At 36.9% G+C, this 20515-nt stretch overlaps 1 protein-coding gene across 1 annotated transcript; it reads left to right on the forward strand.

Moving 5' to 3' along the window:
• Nucleotides 1-3205: 3205 nt before the first annotated feature.
• On the forward strand, nucleotides 3206-4150 carry LOC105094934 (olfactory receptor 10W1). Its single transcript, XM_010987047.3, has one exon. The coding sequence runs from the start codon at nucleotides 3206-3208 to the stop codon at nucleotides 4148-4150; it is 945 nt and encodes a 314-aa protein (XP_010985349.3).
• The last annotated feature ends 16365 nt before the right edge of the window (nucleotides 4151-20515 follow it).

Here is a 20515-nt window from a genome sequence, read left to right on the forward strand (position 1 = left end):
TTTCAGATCTAAGATTAAATATTCCTCCCTCTAGGAAGCTCTTTCATAAACTTAATCATAAACTGTGCCAAAGCCCCATGTTGCACAATCTGACAACACGCTATATTTTGCAGCATTTACTCACAGTTGTAATTATATGGATATGTAGCATATACATATATAAATGTGTATAATATCATATATATATACACACACATATATATACACATACATATATATTTATACATGCCAGATTCTTTAACAGCATCTGTTTCTCTTATTAGGATATATAATCACTTGGGCACAACTATGCAATTTTGATAACCATTGTATATGGGCTTGGCACTTAATAAAAAAATAAATGTGAATGACTGCAGGAAGGATAGTTAAGATGTGGAGTCACACATTGAAGATTGTATTAAATGTCCATCTCAACAGACGAGAGCAATGGACCAATGTTAGAGGATTGATGGAGGATGTTGCGTTTCTTTGGAAATGAAAAAGTTACGTTTAAAGTTTGAGCATCCAGGGAGCTATATATCCATCCACATCTGAGGAGACCATTCGAACAATCAAACAGAAGCATGTGAATTAATCCAATTTTGATTAAAGAAATAGACTTCCAATGAACAGAGAAGTGAGACCCAGTTCTTTTTATCTGATCATTTCTGTGATCTGCCCCATGCAGTACAATTTTAAGTAAGGTATTTAAAATGAGAGCATTTCCCAAGCTAAGTTTTTTTATGTTTAAATATCTTTTCTTTTATAGCAATAAAAATATATGTATATATAGATGTAACATTTCTCTCAGTATTTCATTAATTTGACCTCTCCTCAGCATACTTAATTACACAAAGTTGAATTTTTGTTTGCTTCTCTCTTGTGTCCATAAGATAATACCTGCTCCTTTCATGGAATAGTGAATGAACTGGCTGCAAGTACGATGTACAGGAAAAGTTGAGACAGGAACACGTGTAGGGCTGAGGCAGCTTTACCGAGCTCAATTTTTGAGACACACCAGCACCATGTCATGTGAGGAACAGCAAAAAGGAAACTGGGAAGAAAATTGAGGACTGCATGATAGTAGCTCTTTAACTCCTGAAGCGTTTCATGCAGAAATGGCCCCATTGTATAGAACAGAACAAGTATGTGGAGGTTGCACAAAGGTAAGTTTCAGCCATTACGAGAAAAAGCTCTTAGAGAACGGTGTCGTCCAACAATGAAGCAAGCAAGTCAGGAGGAAATGAGATTTTCTAGGCTTTGAAGGTGACCTGATGTTCAGATACAGATGGGCGATTCATGTATCTGACATAGGACTGAACTGAGGTCCTTTCCAGCACTAAGAATTCATGACCTGTAGATAACTCCATTACAAATATTTTATTGTAGCTCCTGGAGAGCACCGCTAAGAAGACATAAGTGTGACTGACTATAATAAAGTTCTCAGATGTCATCATCGTCACACAGATTGCAGAGCCTTCTGTCATAACATGGGTGGGAGAGAAGCCTTGGATGTCTGCTATGTTCCTCTATACACTATGTCTCTGAGTGACAGGATTTTTCCACAGTGCAGCTCAAATGTTGGATATCACATTGTTTTCCATAAGGGCTCCTAAACAAGTGTTTTGATTATGAAATAATCTTAAAAGTAAAAGAGAAAATGGGAAAAAAAAGTGTAAATGACATGTTTTTCACAGTATATTTATCCATGCAACATATATTGAATGTCTATAATTTGTACAAGATTAGACTCGGGGATATGGGAGATGATATAAACAAGGGAGGATGGTTGCCCTTGAATTTATAAACAATAATCATGGTCACCCATCATTAGGTTGCTATTACTATGACCTAGGCTTTGTAGTAGATATTTAACCTCAAAATCTCATTTAATCCTCACTACAACCCTTAGAATTAAGCATAATTATTATACCCATTTTCCAAATTAAAAACAAAGGGACTCAAAGAAATTACATATTGCCCAGCATAACAGAGTCAGGAGATGGGGTTACTCAAACCACATCATTTAATACCAAAACTTACTTCACTCAGTATAATCCTCCCTCCCCATGTTATAACACTATCTTGAACATGCTCGGTGACATTAAAAATTATTCAAAGCATCAGTGAAGTTCAGAAATGAGAAAGAGAATGAAATGGACACCACTTGTTAGTTGTTGGAAAAGCAACAGAGCCTTTCGCACCCTAGGTCTTCTTGATACTTGTGACAGTCTCTAACCACATTCCCCCCCATGCTTGGGACACTACATTGGGTTTATGTGACTGGTTTTTCCTAGAGTGGTGCTTCTGGATCAAGATTTTCCTCAAAGCTCATAATAAATGGTATACATTAAAATCAGGCAAGTTGAATCAAGGTCACATGTTGTCTCTTTTCCTGAATAAGTTGGTTTGGGGAAAGGAGTGGACTGGATACCCTTTGAGAGTTACGTCTCTTTGTTAGAAACTTCAAGGAAGCTAGATGGTTTTTTCTTAGATTTCGCTTTCGCCTCGTAGAAGAGGGAGAAATAAATGGAAACTGGCTCAGTCTTTTCTGTTCATCCCCAAACTCACAGGAAGGATTCTTAGATCCCACACCACCCACCTCGAGCCAGGAGAAGCCCTGCGACAAGGCTCCCTGGTTGGATATGGATGGAGAACCCAGACATATAGAGGCTTTGTTTTCTGATGTTTATTCCCAACACTGTCAGTCGCAGGCCATGTCAGCTTTTTGCCTCTGGGCATCATTTTTTTTTCTTTATTTTCCATCATATCACTAGCTTTTCAGTGTTATATCCACATACCCCTGAGTCAATACCAAATAAATATATGGATGAATGAAGGAATGAATGAATAGCTTCCTGCTCTCAATTTAATGCCACCTGCTGTCAAGAATTCCTTGACATTTCCCTGTGAAATGTCATAATAATTTAATTTTCATTCCACTTCTACCAAAAATAGCTTTGAAAAATAAACTTCTTCTGCTTCTTTTCCTCAAAAAGTTATACAATTTAGCTCAATTCTTGGCAGTTAGATATTAAGTTGTAGCTATTTCTGTGAAGAGACTCAGTAAAGGGGGATGAACAAAGAGAAATAGTCCTAATTCCTCTAGTTTCTAGCTCCAGCCCTGATTGGATGACATCAGGGCTGAGAGTGTGAACTAATGTATTGTCAGTCTGATACATTCTTCTTTCTTTGTAACTCTTGGCAGAGATAAGCTGTTAGCTCAATGACCTGGGGAAATCGCTCGGCGTGGATGGAGTTTGTGTTCCTGGCCTATCCCTCGCCCCCAGAGCTGCGCGTCCTGTTGTTCCTTGGGGTCAGCCTGGCTTATACACTGGCCATCGCCGGGAATGTCCTCGTTGTGGTGGCCATCCAGACAGAAGCCCGCCTACGCACACCCATGTACTATTTCCTGGGCAGCCTCTCAGGAGTAGAAATATGCTACACGGCTGTGGTGGTGCCCCACATCCTGGCCAACGTCCTGCAGTCAGAGAAGACCATCACTCTCCTGGGCTGTGCCACTCAGATGGTGCTCTTCATTGGACTTGGCAGTGCCGACTGCTTGCTCTTGGCTGCCATGGCCTATGACCGGTACGTTGCTATTCGCCGCCCTTTGCAGTATCCTCTCATCATCACTTTAACTCTCTGTGTCCGCTTGGTTGTGGCCTCTGTAGTCATTGGCTTGTTCCTGTCCTTACAACTGGTGGCCTTTATTTTCTCTCTGCCATTTTGCCAGGTTCGAGGTATCGAGCACTTTTTCTGTGATGTGCCACCAGTGATGTGTCTTGTTTGTTCCGAGAGCCGCATCCATGAGCAGTCAGTGCTGGTGGCAGCCACACTAGCCATAGCTGTGCCCTTCTTCCTTATCACCACCTCCTACGCCTTCATTGTGGCCACTGTGCTCACGATCCGCTCAGCGGCTGGCCGCCACCGGGCCGTCTCCACCTGCTGCTCCCACCTCACTGTGGTCCTGCTGCAGTACGGCTTCTGTGCCTTCATGTACCTGCGCCCCAGCTCCCACTACCACCCCAAGCAAGATCCGTTCATCTCACTGGTGTACACATTGGGAACCCCATTGCTCAACCCACTTGTCTACACCCTGAGGAACAGTGAGATGAAGGGGGCCATAGGGAGAGCTCTTACCAGAAATTGCCTCTCCCAGAACAGCTAGGAAAGGGTATGACCTCTCAGGCCAGGGTTTGGTCCCAGCTCGTGCAAATTCCCGCCCAACGGGGATTTCTCTCAGTTATATAGCTGATGTTATAGCTGATCTAAAATATGGTATAAATTATCTGGATACTATTTAGCTATATGTGCCAAACATCTTTACAATGTTTCCACTGTTAGATGCAATAATTTCTTTTTTTAAAAAGAATTTAACAAATGAGTATAATGTAATAGTACAAGGCTGCACCTCAGGTATCAGCTGGAAACAGATGGCTCATTCAATAGATTTTAAAAATAATAGAAAAAAATATAGAGTTTATATTCAGAAATATTAGTAAGGGAACCAGTAAGGGGTAGCTACACACATACTGACAATAGCAGGAAACTATTAGGATCCCCAGATCACAGAGAAATGAGAGGGTAGAGGATTATCAGAGATCAATGAGAGCTAGATTTATAGAGAGAAAATTCTTGGTAGGAACTCTGGCTTTAGGGGGAAAAAAGCAACTTTTGACAGAACTATAGCCGTGCAAGGAAAGAGCAAGAAGATAAACACCCCAATTTGTCTCTGCTTGTACCCTCCCATCTCTTGCCTGTCTCCCACTGGCCCAACCCAACCGGAAGGAAGAAGACAGAGGAGACTTTGTGATTAAGTTCTCAGAAGTTAGACTTTTGGGACAGTGAAAGAAAGACAGAAGAGGACTCAGGCTTAAGAGCAAACAGAATAATCAGAAAAGGATCATTTATTATAGCATTTTATCTGAAAATAGAAATATGTTAACAATATAATTTGTCCAAAATAAAGCATTGGCTAAACAATTATTGTATGAAAGAATATTATGTAGCTTTAAATTTATGTTTTCAAATACTAGTTATTAGTAATAGCTAAAATGAAGTAAGTGCTTACTGTGCACCATAACTAAATATATATATATATATAATATATATGTATGTATGTACAAAAATCCTATAAAGATTGTTATTATCCTATTTCCAGTGATGGAACTGAGAGTTTAAGTCACTGGTGTAAGTTCACACAGCACATATGTGGAGTTAGAATTTGTCATTTGAACCCAGGGTTTCCAGATTCAGAGCCCATGTTTATTTGCATTTCCCTGATAAAATGATGATAAGTACCTTTTCATAAGACCATTTGGATATCTTCTTCTGTGAAGTATTACTTTAAGTATTTGCTAATTTTAATTGGCTTTATTATGTTTTTCTGAATTTATTATACATTCTAGATATAATTCCTTTGTCAGATATGTTTATTGTTAACATTTTTCTTCCTAATTTGGACTTAAACCTTTCATTGATATTTTTGATAAGTTTTTTTATTGAAGTCTAATTTATCATCGTTTTTCTTTATGATAATGACTTTTGGATTCTAGTTAAGAAATACTTGCCTTCCCCAAGTTTGTAAAGAAAATTTTTCTAAAAGCTTTGTAGTTTTGGCTAGCACGTTTAAGTCTATGACATACCACAAATTAATTTTTATGGATTGTATAAGCTAAGAGTCAATGTTTATATTTTTCAAATTATATATAGTTATTTTTGCACCATTTATTGAAAAGATTTTTGCTTCCTTTTGAACTGTTTCTGTACCTTTGTGGAAAATCTGTTGAATGTGTGTGTGTGTGTGTGTGTGTTTAATTCTGGACTCGGTCCAGTGATAAATTTTTCTAGTGTTATCGTATCACCAAGGGCCTTAATTACTGTAGCTTCCTAGTATGTCTTGAAATCTAACCACATAAGCCTTCTAAAATTGCTCTTTATTTATTAGATTATCTTGTTACTCCCAGTCATTTTAATTTCTTCCTAAAATTTATAGAAAAGAAATGAGGAGATATTATTTTGGACTATATTGACTCTTTAGAGATCAATGCGGACATAATTAATATCTTAACAATATTAAAACCTTTAATCTATAAACTTGGTATAATTTTTATTTATTGGTCTCTTTAATTTTTCTTAGTAATGTTTTATAGTTCTCTGTATAGATATATTTCACATTTTTCATTAAACTCATATCTAGGGAGCTGTGTTTTTTTAATACTATTGTAAATGGTTTTTCTTGTTTTAGTTTTCAGTTTTTTCTAATCAGCATATAGAAATACTGCAAATATATCCATTGACTTAGTATCTCATTACTTTCATAAATTCACTTTTTAGTTCTAGTAGCTTCTGAATTCTTTCAGATTTTCTATGTACATAATCATGTCAACTGTAAATAAAAACCATTGTACTTCTTCTTTTTGAAGTTGGTTGTGATAGCAGTGCCTGCCCTAAAGAATCTTCTTTCCTGCTCCCTATGCCCTGATGTAGAATGTTCTCATGACAGTTCTGAACTTGTATTGCCCAATGTGATGTCAGCAAACATGCTGCAAAATAAAATCTTGAAAAGCACCTGCCTATTGGGGCGTTCCTTCTTTGAATCTTGGGGCCACCTTGTTATAAAGAACTTGCAAGTAGACTATGTTGAATAAGAGACCCCACTTCCAAACTCCCCTAGACATCACACCATGTGATTAGAGATTCATGAGTTATCCCAGATAAGGCCGGCAAGAAATGTCCCGCCAACCCACAAGTTTGTGAGAAATAATAGATAATTGGGTTTTTTCCCTTGGTCTTTTTTTTTAACTTTGTTTTTATATATTTATTTGGGGAGAGGAGGTAATTAGGTTTATTTATTTTTATTTACTTATTAACAGAGGTACTGGGGATTGAACCCAGGACCTCATACATGCTAAGCATGTGCTCTACCACTGAGCTTTACCCTCCCCCCCCAGTAATTGTTATTTTAAGCTGCTAAGTTTTATATCGTTTGTTATGCAGCAATAAATAATTAACACAGGCATTGGTACCTCCAAGTGGGGTATTTCCATAACAGAAACACAAAATGTGTGGCATTGGTTTGGGAATGATCTGAGGCTTGAAAATTAGCAAGGAGATTGCTGGTGAAGGTTGGATATATGGCAAACAAACTGTTAGCAGAGGCTGGAAAGATGGAAACTCATGGAGTAAAACCTATGAAAGATTCATAGAAAAACCACAAAAATATCAAGATATTTGTAGTAATTTGTATTGTATTATATTGTATTGTGTTGTATCATATTGATAAAAGTATAGTCAACTTGGACTAAAAGGGACACAGGCAGTCCAAAATAAAAATACTCCAGACTCCCAACTTTGTATGAACTGGAAGCCACCCAAGAAAGCTACTCAGCTGCAAACATAAGTCATCTTTTAATATAAATGGAAGAACTTTTCAGAGGACAGACCCAGGGAGTGGAGCCAATGTATACAAATTGCAAAGGATTAGGGAACCAGTCCCAGAGAGCATCATAAGGGAACATTCTCTGCTGCCAGTAGAGGACCCTGACACTGTGCCCAAGTGGATTCAGGATTGCTAAGGAATAGTGACTATTATGTGCCTCCTTCCCATCCCACCCTCCCTTTGAATGAAAGTGTCTATTATGGTCCAAATTGGGAATCAATGCTAATTACAAGATCCAAGATTTTGAGTCTGGATTATAATTTTTACCACTGAGGGTTTTTTTTAAATGGCAAGATATGTTTTGTTGTGATGTCTCATGTGTCTTTGAAAAGAATGTGTATCTGGTAAATGTTGAGTAAAGTCAATTAGATTAATTATGTAATAGCATGATTCTAATCTTCTTTATTCTTACATATTTTTGTCTACTGTGTTATCAAGTCCTAACAGAAGTGGGTTAAAATTCACAGCTATGACTATGGATTTGTCCATTGCTCCCTTTAGTTCTGCCAATTTTTATTTCTTTTATTTTGAAGCTCTGTTATTCGATGTACACATATTTAGCATTGTTCTATCTTGTTGTTAGATTAACCATTTTATCATTAAGAAATTTTCTTTTTTATTGCTGATAATATCTCTGGTCCAGAAATCTACTTTGTCTGGTCTTAATTTGCTCACATTGTCTCTTTTATGACTGGCATTTGCACGATATATACCGTTCCTCCTTTTGATTTCTGCCTGTATTTCCTCGCGTATAAAATACACCTCTTATAAAGAGCATATAGTTTATACTTTTTCTTTTTAAACCAATCTAATTGGAACAATTTTATTGAAGTATAGTCAGTTTACAGTGCTGTGTTAGTTTCTGGTGTACAGCCTAGCAATTCAGTTATACATTTATATATTCCTTTTCATATTCTTTTTCATTATATTCATTTCATTCATATTCATTTTCATTACAAGGTATTGAATATAGTTCCCTGTGCTATACAGTAAGTCCTGATTGTTCAACTACTTTATATATAGTAGTTAGTATCTGCAAATCCCAAACTTCCAGTTTATCCATCCACTCCCTCCTTTTCCCCTGGTAACCATAAGTTTGCTTTCTATGTCTGCGAGTCTGTTTCTGTTTTATAAATAAGTTAATTTGTGTCATTTTTTTAAATTCCACATATAAGTGACATCATATGGTATTTTTCTTTCTCTTTCTGACTTCACTTAGAATGACAATCTCCAGATCTATGTTACTGCACATGGCATTATTTCATCCTTTTTACAGCTGAATAATATTCCATTATATATATACATGTATATATATAAACTTTTTTATCCCGTCATTGATTGATGGACACTTAGGTTGCTTCCATGTCTTGGCTATTGTAAATATTGCTGCTGTGAACATTGGAGTGCATGTACCTTTTTGGATTAGAGTTTCCTCTGGATACATGCCCAGGAGTGGGATTGTTGGATCATAGGGTAAGTTTTTTAAGAATCTCCACGCTGTTTTCCATAACAGGTGCACAAAACTACATTCCTATGACTGGTGTAGAAGAGTTTTAGTGGAGCATTTATATATACTGTTTTCCCTTGTGTATTTTATTCATCTGTTCTCTTCTTTTTTTCTTAGTTTCTCCTTCTCAGGCTCTTTTTGGATTTATAGAGGTTTTTATCTCTGTTGGTTTCTTTAGCTATATCATTTGCATAATATTTTGCATTTGCGTTCTTGTCACAGCCTACCATGAATTATTATGATATTGTTGAGGTAAATATGCAGGAAACTCTTCAAAGTATAATTCCACTTACTACCCTCTGTATTTGTGCTTTTATTGTAATAGTCTACTTATAAATTCATCATAGGTTATTATTTCTGTTTTAAATAGTCAACAGTTTTTAAAGAAATTCTAAAAGTAGTCTTTAACATTTGTATGTTAATTTTAAGACTATTTTCACTGGATATAGAATTCTAGAAATGATCTTTTTTCTTTCATCTCTTTAAAGGTGTTATTTCATTGTCTTCTGATTTCCACTTTTCTGATAAGAAATGACTTGTATTTTTGTGGGGTTTTTTCCCCACATGAGTTTAAAGTTTTTTTCTCTTTATCTTTGATTCCCAGTCGTATAACTAAGATTAACCTAAAGTGTGTGTGGGGGGGGGGCATGGGGGGGGGAAGGGTACACTTTAAGGAACTCATTGTATTAAAATAAAATAAAATGGAGACCAGACTTGAAAATCCTGTGAGCAGACAAAACCAGTTAGGCCATGTAAGCAAAATGTAATCTAGCTTGTTTCTTGAATGTAAGTGGAACTTAACTTAGATATTTCCTTGTAAATGTTTCTGATAATCATAAATGAAACTTAAATCATCTTCCTAAAATGGTATAATACCTTTTAACTAAGTGCCCCACCATCTGGAAACTCCCACTGTAATAGCCAATCATTGTAAAAGTTAAACTCCATTCTCATTTTATAATCCATCTTTTAACAAAATGCCTCTGAGCTTCTAATCACTCTGAAGTTTCCTTTTTGCAAGTCATGTCTTGCTCAGTAAAACATTCATATCAAGTAAAGCTCTCTAAATTTTCTTTTGATGATTGTATTTATTAACACATCCCAAATGCGAAGTACATTCACCCTACTCCAACATCCCCAAAAGCCTCACCTCGTTATAGCATTAACTCAAGTCCAAAATCTCATCTAAGTATCATTAGTTCAAAAGTCCCAAATATCATCATCTAAACCATTTAAACCAAGGTCTGGGTGAGGCTCGGGGTATAAGCCATGCTGGGGCAAATCTCCTCTCCACCTGTGGACCTGAAAAACCAGGAAACAAGTTATCTGTTCCCAAAATACTTGGTGGGACAGGCATAGGATACAAGTTAAACACATTTCCATTCAAAAAGTGAGAAAATGGAAAGAAAAAAGGATTTATTGGTCCCAACCAACTTTGAAATCAAACAGGGCAAATTGCATTAGTTTTCAAGACCTGGCCTGGGAATAATTCTCTGTAGCTCATTGCTCCAGTCTCTGGGCTCAAAGTATCAGCCTCTGTGGTCCAAAGTACCACTCTCTGGGCTCACAGCTCTTCCCTTAGAGTCATCTTTCTTTTTCTCATGAGGGCAGTAATATTTACAGCTGAGTAGTTTTATCATCCTATTTCCTACTTGCAGAATTTGGAGAATATAGTTCCCTTTTCTTTCTTTCCTTTTTTTTTTTTTTTTTTTTTTTTTTTTTTTTTTTTTAGTATATTTAATATGATTTTATTTGACTGGTTACTTTTTTTGGTTTAAGCAAAAGAGTTTATTATTATGTATCCTGTGGTTTCCAAAATGTTGGACTGGCTGGAAAAGTACATGATGTTTCTGGGAACAGTTTCTTGTCCCAGCATTTCCCTGCTTCTGCCAGAATCGGAAAGCCACCAACCCAGAAGCTGCTTGCTGTGAAATCTTGCCCCTGAAGCTATGATCCATGCCAAGCCAGCAAAACAATGGCTTGCTTATTGCCTGGCTCCCCTTCTTTTCTTCCCTTTTAATTGTGGTAAAAACACAACATGAGATGTACCCTTTGAACAAATTTTTAAGTGCGTGATACAGCTTTGCTGACTATAGGCATAACGTTGTACAGCAGACATCTAGAACTCATTCGTCTTGTACAACTTAAATTTATGCCCATTGAAAAGCAATTCCCCATTTCTCCCTGTCCCCAGTCCCTGACAACCATGATTCCAGCTTCTATGAGTTTGATACTATGAACTATTAGATACTTCAGGTAAGTGGAATCATGCAGTATTTGCCCTTCTGCAGCTGGTTTATTTCACTTAGCATAACGTCCTCCAAGTTCATCCATGTTATCACACATAACAAGATTTTATTCTTCTCTTTAAACTGAACAATAATCCATTGTATGTATATAGCATGTTTTCTCTACCCATCCATTCCTCAATGGACACTTACATCTTTTTTTAAAAATATTCTCTATGTCATTCAACATTTTACATAGTAATTAACTTCCTGGTTACAAATGTTCATTTATCAGTGGCATTCTTGAGGTGATAATCCCTTGTTAGCTATAAAATTAACTAAAGAAGTGGTTATCATGGACGTTTATAGATAGACAATGAAAAAGGTTTGTGGCATGGCACGGGCTCTCGAGCCAGATTGTGTGGATTTGCATCCTGGCTATCCCTCTTTAGATCTGTTTGAGAAGGGGAAAAAAGTCACTTAAACTCTCTGCCCTTCAGTTTCATTTTTAGTCAAATGAAGATTACAATAAACCTACCTGATATGGTCATTTAAGGATTAAATGAATTAATACATGTCTTATAAAAAGCCCTATAAATGGTATAAGTTATTAGTAGTGTTACTGTTTTCTCATTCTTGGGGGTACTGAGAGGGAAAATAAAGAACACAGAAATGGAGAGAATGTTTCCACAGGTGAGGTTATGACAGTTTCCTTCAGGCATTTTCTCAACATGTATAAATCCACTCCCTTGGAACATTCTGATGAGTTGACCAAATAGTTTATTTCTACATCATATTCAGTCTTCAGGTTTTTAGGGGTAACAATGAAAAGGTAAGCTTACCTGAAAAAATTCCTTCTCCTTGAGATTTGCCAAAAATATAAGCCATTTAAGATATTTTGAGATGGAAGAATAGTATTTTAGTTTGCAAAAATGTTTAGTAGGAAAGAGTGGAATAATAATAGGGGAAACATTTCCATTCTACCCCAAACACATTGAAATGATTGACAAAATATATATGTTTCAGTCAGTTCGGGCTGCTATAACAAAATGCCATAGACTGGATGGATTAAACGACAGACATTTGTTCTCACAGTTCTGGAGGCTGAGAAGTCCAAGATCAGGGCGCCAGGGGAACCAGTATCTGGGGAGGACACTTTCTTGGTTTGCAGACAACCATCTTCTCACTGTATCCTCATATGGCACAGAGAGAGAGAATTCTACTCTCTTTCTCTTTTTATAAAGGGCACTAACCCCATTCATGAGCACTCCACCCTCCTCATCACCTACCTCCCAAAGGCCCAGTGTCCAAATACTCATCACATCGGGGATGAGGCTTCAACATACAAATTGGCAGGGATGGGGGGTGTTGAGAGGCAACATATAGATTGGGAGAGATTACTGGTGTCCATGTTTATAAATGATCAGCCATATGCATTAGTGGTGAAATACTAGAACCAGTCTACATACACAAGCATAAGATCTGGATGGTCCTTCCTGAACATAAAAAGTGGCTTTATCCAGAAACAACATATTTTCCCTCAAAAGATAAGACATTCATATAAACAGTAACTAAGCCAAACCACCTAGTGATTTAGAGCCTGTAAACCAAAATATTTCCGAGGGCAAAAACTATGATCTTTTAATATATTAGACATGTTCTAGTCATGAACCTTAGGAAGATGGGTTAAGACAACAACAAACAACTCAATGAAAATGATAGTTCAAAGCAAAAAGAGAACAAAAAAATTTAAACCTCCTGCATTAGATGAGCAGCTGGAGAAAAATTACAAAACAATTTTAGATATCTATTGCCAAAAAAGATTCTCAATGTTTTACAATAAACAAAAGCAAGGAAAAGGTTAATAATGAAAAAAAGTAAAAACAATTTTAAACAAATGAAAAAGATTATAATTAATAATAAATTTGTAATAAGGAAAAAAAGAGCATGTATGTAGCCAGAACAGGAGTCTATGAAACAAAAACTGTAATTATGATTAGAAATAGATCAATGTGGAAAAAACAAGTGAAAAAAAAAGAAACAAACAAAAAATAGTCAATTTTATTTTTAGAATTTTTTTATAGATGACATAAATATCTGACAAGACAAGTTGAAATGAGAATGAGTAAACTGACGCCAACATTGAGGAATTAAACAGAATACAGCCAGAGACATAAGGATATCGAAATATGAGAGAGTTTGAGAGACAGGAGGATTCATAAATTATTCAGGTAAATATTTAATGCAATGCAAGCATTATTCTAGACTCTGAGAATACAGGCACAAGATAAACAAAATCCCAAATACAGAAAAAAAATTGGTAATTAATGGGATAATGTCAATTGCTATTATGTGATATGGAGAAAAATGGGGCAAGATGAGAGAAATGAAGGGGAACAGGGATGTTATTTCATGCAGAGTCACATGAAAAGCCTTCTTGTGTGAGATAATATTGAGCAGAGACTTGGTAATGCAAAAATACAAGGCATATGTAAGTCTGTCAGAAGAGTATCTCGGGCAGAGCAAAGAACAAGTGCAGAGTTGTTAGGGTGGAGGTTTGGTTGGCATGCTCATTGCTGCTACTCTGAAGCGGAGGCAGAGGAGAGTGGGGATTATGGTGGTGTGGTGACCGATGATGATGGGTGATGATGATGGGCGTCATGGTGATACTGATGGTGATGGTAATGACGATGGTGACGATGACTGGCTACACCTACTGATCACTTACACGGTTTGATTCATTATCCTTACCAAAACCTGAAGAGTGGACTATCATTATTGTCCCCAACTTACAGATAAGGAAACTGATGCACAGAGAGGCTAAACAACTATCAAAGATAAAAAAAAAAATTTTTTTAATGGAATCGCCAGGGATTTAACCCAAGCAACATGACATCTTAGTCCAAGCACTTGATTGATTGCTCCTCACAGAACAGCAAGGAGGTTAAGCGACTTGAGACACTGAGGGAAGTATGGACGAGCAGAGAGTGGTATGGTAGGAGAAGAGATAGGAAGTTACCTAAAATCAAAACCATGGAGATTAATAGGCCATAGTTAGAAGTTTCACATTGCCTTAAGATGCAAAGCCACTGAAGGGATCTGAGCAGAGAAGTAGCATTTTCAGACTTAACGTTTTAAGAGAAGTGCAGTAAAATAGTAAAATATATGTCTCAGAAAGAAACAGGAACCAGTGTCTTGATAGGCATCTATTGTGACAATCTAGGCAAGTAATCACATTTTGAATCTATTTTGAAGGTAAAGCCAACAGAATTTTATATGGACTAGATGCCAGATGAGTCAAGGATAATTTCAAAATTTGTTTGACCTACGAAAGTGGAATAATGAGATGCCATTTACCAACACTGGGAATCCTGTAAGAAGATGAAATTTAAAATTTAATGGTGAAAATCAGTAATTATGCTTTGGATATGTTGCATTAGAAATATATTTTCGATAACTAGATCAGAAGAAAGGTTGTGGCTACAGACATAAAATAACAAATGATCAGCATATTGATGGAGTTTAAACCTCCCGGTCCTCATTTTCAGCCTTCTTCCTCTCTTTGGCTTGATTCTTCTTACGGTCCTGACACCCAAATGCTGATGTGCCCCAGCGTTCCATCCCTGGGTCTTTTCTACTTTGTATCTTCACTCACATCTTAAAGTAATTTCATTTGGTATCATTGTTTTTAATATATTTTAAATAATTACAATTGCCTGGCATAGATTAATCACTCAAAAAATACTAGCAATGTTATTAGCTATTTCCACTGCATTGAAATCACTGACCACAGCAGGTTTCTTACTATTACGCTCAGACAGATTGGTTTTTGCATTGATTACACAGTTTTGAACTTGTCATGGTTAATCCTACTGGACTTGAGAAACTGGGACTTTATCAAGGAGTCCCCATAAAAGGAAAATAAGTCTGCAAAGGTCATTTATATTGTGTTTACTATAATTGAGTTAATTAGATACCATAGTTGGCAAATGTACGACCTAAACTTTTCAGAAATGATTTCAGTGAAGCTTTTCTGTATGTTTTAAAAAACTCTTGTTGAATTTTTTAAAATTTTATTGAGATAAGAACACTTAACTTGAGATCCATCCTCAACAAAATTTAAATATGCATTATAACAATCTAAAGTTTTTAGAGTTGATAAAGTTACAAAAATATCCAAGTAAACGAAACAAAGTGTACATTTTTTAAAGCAGAGTGTTGGATGACTAAATGAATAAAATGGTCTAACCTAGCTGTTACCCATCGAAAGTCTTAAGAAAATAAAAATAAAAGACATCCTAAAAGTTCAGTATTATTGAATAATTTAATAAATTGTGAAACATCAATACTATTCATAATAAGTAATCACAAAAAATATACCTGTGAACACTCCATTTAAACACATTTAATACTTATTGTTTAATGGGAACACTTTATGCTGTCATTGCAAGAGTTTAAAGCATGTTTGTAGAAATGAGGTCATCTGAACAAATGAATACATCTGGGTGAGAAAAAAAGAAAAATTAATCTGAATGTAACCTCCATATGGACTTAACCACCCTCCAATTTTAAGAACCAGCATAGACTCATTTAATTGACTGTTGCCATGAGTATAAAAGGCAAGTTGTTTCCACTCACATGGATTTTATATATTTTGGACTTTATGGACAAATTTGATATGCTTATTTTGGCTTCAGAAAAGACTATTTCATGTGCTGCTGACTCTGCCCTAAAACAGTTTCCCTTCCCTTCTCCTGGCAGACTTGCCGTCTCATAGGTCACCATCTAACTATTGCCTCAGAGAGCCCTTCCCAGAACTCACAGTAGCTCTCTGCACCTGCCATATCCATCAAATCTGTGTCACATTCACTCCCCACCGCCCTTCCTCCACCCAGCTTTTTGTCTACAGCATTTATTCCTTCTAACACACTATTGTATGTTCTTATCTTTATGTATTGCTTACTGCCTTTCTTCCCCCTTCCAAGATACAATCTCTATGAGGGCAAAATTCTTGTTTGTTTTGTACACTCATGTATCCCGAGCATTGGAAATAGGGCCTGGCTCATAACAGAAATTCAATAAATATTAGTTACGTTTTTAATAAATATATATTATTAATAATGGACCTGAAACAAGGATGCTGAAAATGGCTGAAAATTAATGGCAGCAATAAGGAAAAAGCATATGATTTTAAGTACGTGAGTTATGGAAGGAGACGGAAAGGGAGGAAAAATTTTAAAACATGAGTAGATAAGAGGGAGGAATATAGCTATAATTACCCCAAAAAATATAGATATAGATATGTAGATACCTTTAAGGACTAGAAAAATATCAGCAGAGAGAAAACTTGATCAAGAAACAGAAATGAGTAGGATAAGAAAAAATGAAACCAAAAATCAGAAGGAATGATAATAGAGAAATTCTTTATAATTCTGCTTATCAAGGCAAAACATAGCTCATAGAATCTTAGGGCCAGAAAGATCCATGGAGTTCATTTAATCCGACACCTTGTATCACAGATAAGGAAGCCCACATAAGAGCCCCAAGGATCGCCTGAGGTCAACAGTTACAACACGGCAGGGTCGTAATTAGATTCCTTTCCTCCAGATGCCAAGGCCATTACTGAGTCAGTGATTACACAGGTTCCATGAACTCAAGCTGAAATGAACGTGTGCTTTCGGCAATGCTCACTGGGAGATTGTCTGGAACACAATATCAGTGAGCTCCCTGCTGGGTACAGAAAAGGAATGGAGATGCCCACCTGGAATTCCCAGGTAATATTGTCTGTGGTGACCAGCCCAGAGAGCTGCCCATTAATCTTGCTTAGTTGATCAACTCGGGAAATTTTTCTCAAATATTTTCTCTAATTGGCTTCAGTTTAAGGGGAATCCCTGGGGAAATCCCTCCTCTGTGGTGACCCATTAATTTTAAAGCAATTTCATAAAGGACAGTAAATAGTACGAATAAATCAGGCAAGACTGGACTCTGAGTGGATGTATTGGAATCTATTTCCTATCATTAAGGAGGAGACAGGTCTTCTCACTCAGGACTTGACTCGGGATTATCCCACAGCATCATCCTTCCAAAGGGTGTTCCTCTCTTCCTGCTCCACCCCGATCACAAGTTCCCAAGAGGTGTCTCTTCTCCAGAATGCAGAGGACACTTTTCTCCATTCTCATCTAGATATTGTGGAAGTATCATATACTGTCTACTTGCTCTCTCTAGGAGGTACTGCACAGCAGAAGGTTCGTGGATCCCCATTCCATGTCATGCTTTAAGAAGACGGTAAATAGAGTCAATGAGCTCTCTGGAAGAGCTCTTCTATCCTCTATGGCAAGAACTTTTAACATCCCAGCAAAAACCCAACCCTGATGGAATGAAGCAAATTTCAAAGTGGTAAGGGAGCATCTCCAGAAAATTAATTTCTTTGATTGATTCCATTTTATTTCAAAAATAATAATGAAATAAATTTCTATAGTGCTTTACAACTGAGGAAGAATATTCATATGTATCGACATTGAGTTTAGGATAACAAATGAGTTAGTAGGTATTACTATCCACTTTAACAGATACAGAAAAGGGACCCCTGATCAATGGTTGAATTGCGCAGCATCATATACATAATAAGTGTAGAGCTAGGGTAAAATGTGTGCCTTTTGCCTTTTCTTTTAATATTCCATCCACAGGACTATCTTACAGAGTATGGCATGGACCTCACCTTTTTCAAGTAGAATTAAGTCGTAAGTATTTAATGGCTCTATGTGAAGAAAAAAAAAAAAAGTATTCCATGGTGAAATACAGTTGGAAAATTTTTGAGGTAAAATCAAGCTCTTTGCTTTACAACCAGACCTCACAGACCTCCACTATGCTAATATGCACTGTGAATCTAGAAAAAAAAAAGTGTGAAAGTTTTCTCATTTGACCATGACAAACTTTCATTTCTGAGGTGTCATGAAGAAGTCTGTTCTAAGGAACACAATTTAGGAATTAGTTCATTAGAAGTTGTTTAAATTCTTTTCTTACAAGACACGTTCTGTTACGAGGCTGAAGTTGGCAATAATCATGTCTTATAATTTTCTAATACCCTCCACGTAGCTGAGCCCAAGATTTGAGTTCAAAACAGATACTCAATACATGTTTGTCTGCTTGATCTATTTATTGCTAAGATACAGTAGACTTACAGTTGAGGTGAGAAGAAGGCTTTTTGGAAGTTCAGAGAAGGAGTAGCTATCACTAGAGTTGGAGAAGGACGAGGATCAAGGAAAACTTCTAAGAGAGAGGACACCCGAACTGAGCTCTGAAGGAGAAGTAAGATGGTGCTAGAAGGAGAGAAGTGTCCAAGGTGGATGGAATAGATAATGCCAAGTCCCTAGGGCAAGAGAGACCATGAGAAGAAGCTGAAACTAGTTTAGTAGAGCTGGGCAGAAAAATGCAATAAAGAAACTGGAAAAAGAACACCTGCTAGAAGTTAGGCAGAGCATTTGATTCACCTTACTATTAATTCTCACAGTACCTCCATAGGGTAACTGTATTAAACCCTTTGTAGCTAAAAATCTTGGATTCATCGAGATTAAGTAACTTTGTCCCTGGTTCTAAAACTAGTAAGTGGTGGATCCAGAACCCACATTCTGGTTGAGAGATCAAATGTCTCTTAAAGGGATAATTAACTTAGGAATGGCACAGTAGTCACCACGAAGGGAGATAGTGTGGGGTAGGAGAAATTGTAAGGAGTTTTCAAATTACTCTACAAACGACATTGCTTCCCTTACTTACATGCATAGCACCAGACTGAATTTGGGGTGTTTTTCACTAACATTGCCAGAATAATCTGCATGGATGTTTGGACTTTCTTAACTAAGTTAAAGGTCTTTGTTGTAGATAAAAAGTGAGATACACTAAAGGTGCGTATGTACACTTAAACTCTGGTAATTAATCAAGTGGAATGCAGATTTATACCTCAGATATGCCCATTACGAGACATATGCCTCTGAACGAGGCTTAATCTCAATAGATCTTAGTTTTTGCATGCAGAATATGGATAAGACTAAAGTACCTCTTGAGTTCCCTTACAGTTCCCAGATATAGATGTTCAATTTTATGTTTTATAAATGAGCACTCATTTGACCTATGATAGGCTTTGCTATGACTTCAAGACTCAGACATTTTCACAAGTGTTGGGTTTTATATGCAGTGTTGATGGATTAGCAGTAAGTGTACGTTATACATTACCCCTGGTAAAATCGCTTAGTCAGTCAGAGGCGTGACCGCTAACTAGATGAGTTTCCCAACATTATCAAACGTATCGGTTCAACAGGCACATCAACAGTTTCATCGCTCACTGTCAATCACTCAAGTGAATCCATCCCAGCCAAGCCTTCCTTTATCGCCTGCAGCACGCAAATATAAACAAAGCAACCATTGGACTCGCAAAGCCCCAGTCTATGTGGGTTTAACACAATCGCAGCATAGCTGGGCTGTAGAAGACATCAATGCACGTTGGCTTTGAAGGGAAGTTTAAAGGACATGAGATTTAACTACAAAATAATTAGCTCTAGTTCGAATCAAATTAATTGTGATAGAGGAAGAGGATATAGCTCGGTGGTAAAGTGTGTGCTTAGCATGCACGAGGTCCTGGGTTCAATCCCCAGTACTTCCATTCAAAAATAAGTAAATAAATAAACTTAATTACCTCTCCCCCCAAAAACAAACAAACAAAAAATTGTAGTAGAGATATACTAGTGAACAAGACAGGCAGTCACACCCTTGTGGAACTTAAATATAACCCTCACTGAAATGCTTATCAGAATGGCATTGCCAGGAGTTGAGTGTTCCCCAAGGAAGGAACGTGGGCGCCCAGAAATCAAGTGACTTCTCTGAGCAGCAATGATAAAAGGATTGGGAGATTCTCTGAGAACAGCTTTTGGAGGAGTGCTGGAAGACTGAGAATAGTAAATGCAGCTTTATGGATTTGCATGAAATGTTAGGTAATAAGGAAATGAAGTTCTGAATGCCTCATGAAATACGATAGGAGGATGAAGACTCAGAACTGTGAAATGTATTTGTATTTGTGTCTTTTGGACATAAAATAAAGAGCTGGCACAGGGATGGTGTCTATTAAGAACTTTTTAGATGCAGTCAACCTCACACACATTAGCAGATGAAAATGTTGAAATGCTCAGGTTTTTTCAAACCCTAATTTGTAAGTACAAACTCTGATGTGTTTTATTTTTAATAGATTATAGCCTCACATTGAATATATGTGATAGTTTTTTCCCTCAGAATTGTGCTATCATAATTTGTCCTGGCAAACAGCAGGTTCCAATACTGCATGTCTTGCTTTATCCAGATGAAGTACAT

The sequence above is a fragment of the Camelus dromedarius genome, chromosome 12 (assembly GCF_036321535.1).
Source record: "Camelus dromedarius isolate mCamDro1 chromosome 12, mCamDro1.pat, whole genome shotgun sequence".
NCBI lineage: Eukaryota > Metazoa > Chordata > Mammalia > Artiodactyla > Camelidae > Camelus > Camelus dromedarius.

Coding starts and splice junctions, on each gene's coding strand:
- LOC105094934 (XM_010987047.3), top strand. CDS start 3,206: ATGACCTGGGGAAATCGCTCGGCGTGGATGGAGTTTGTGTTCCTGGCC.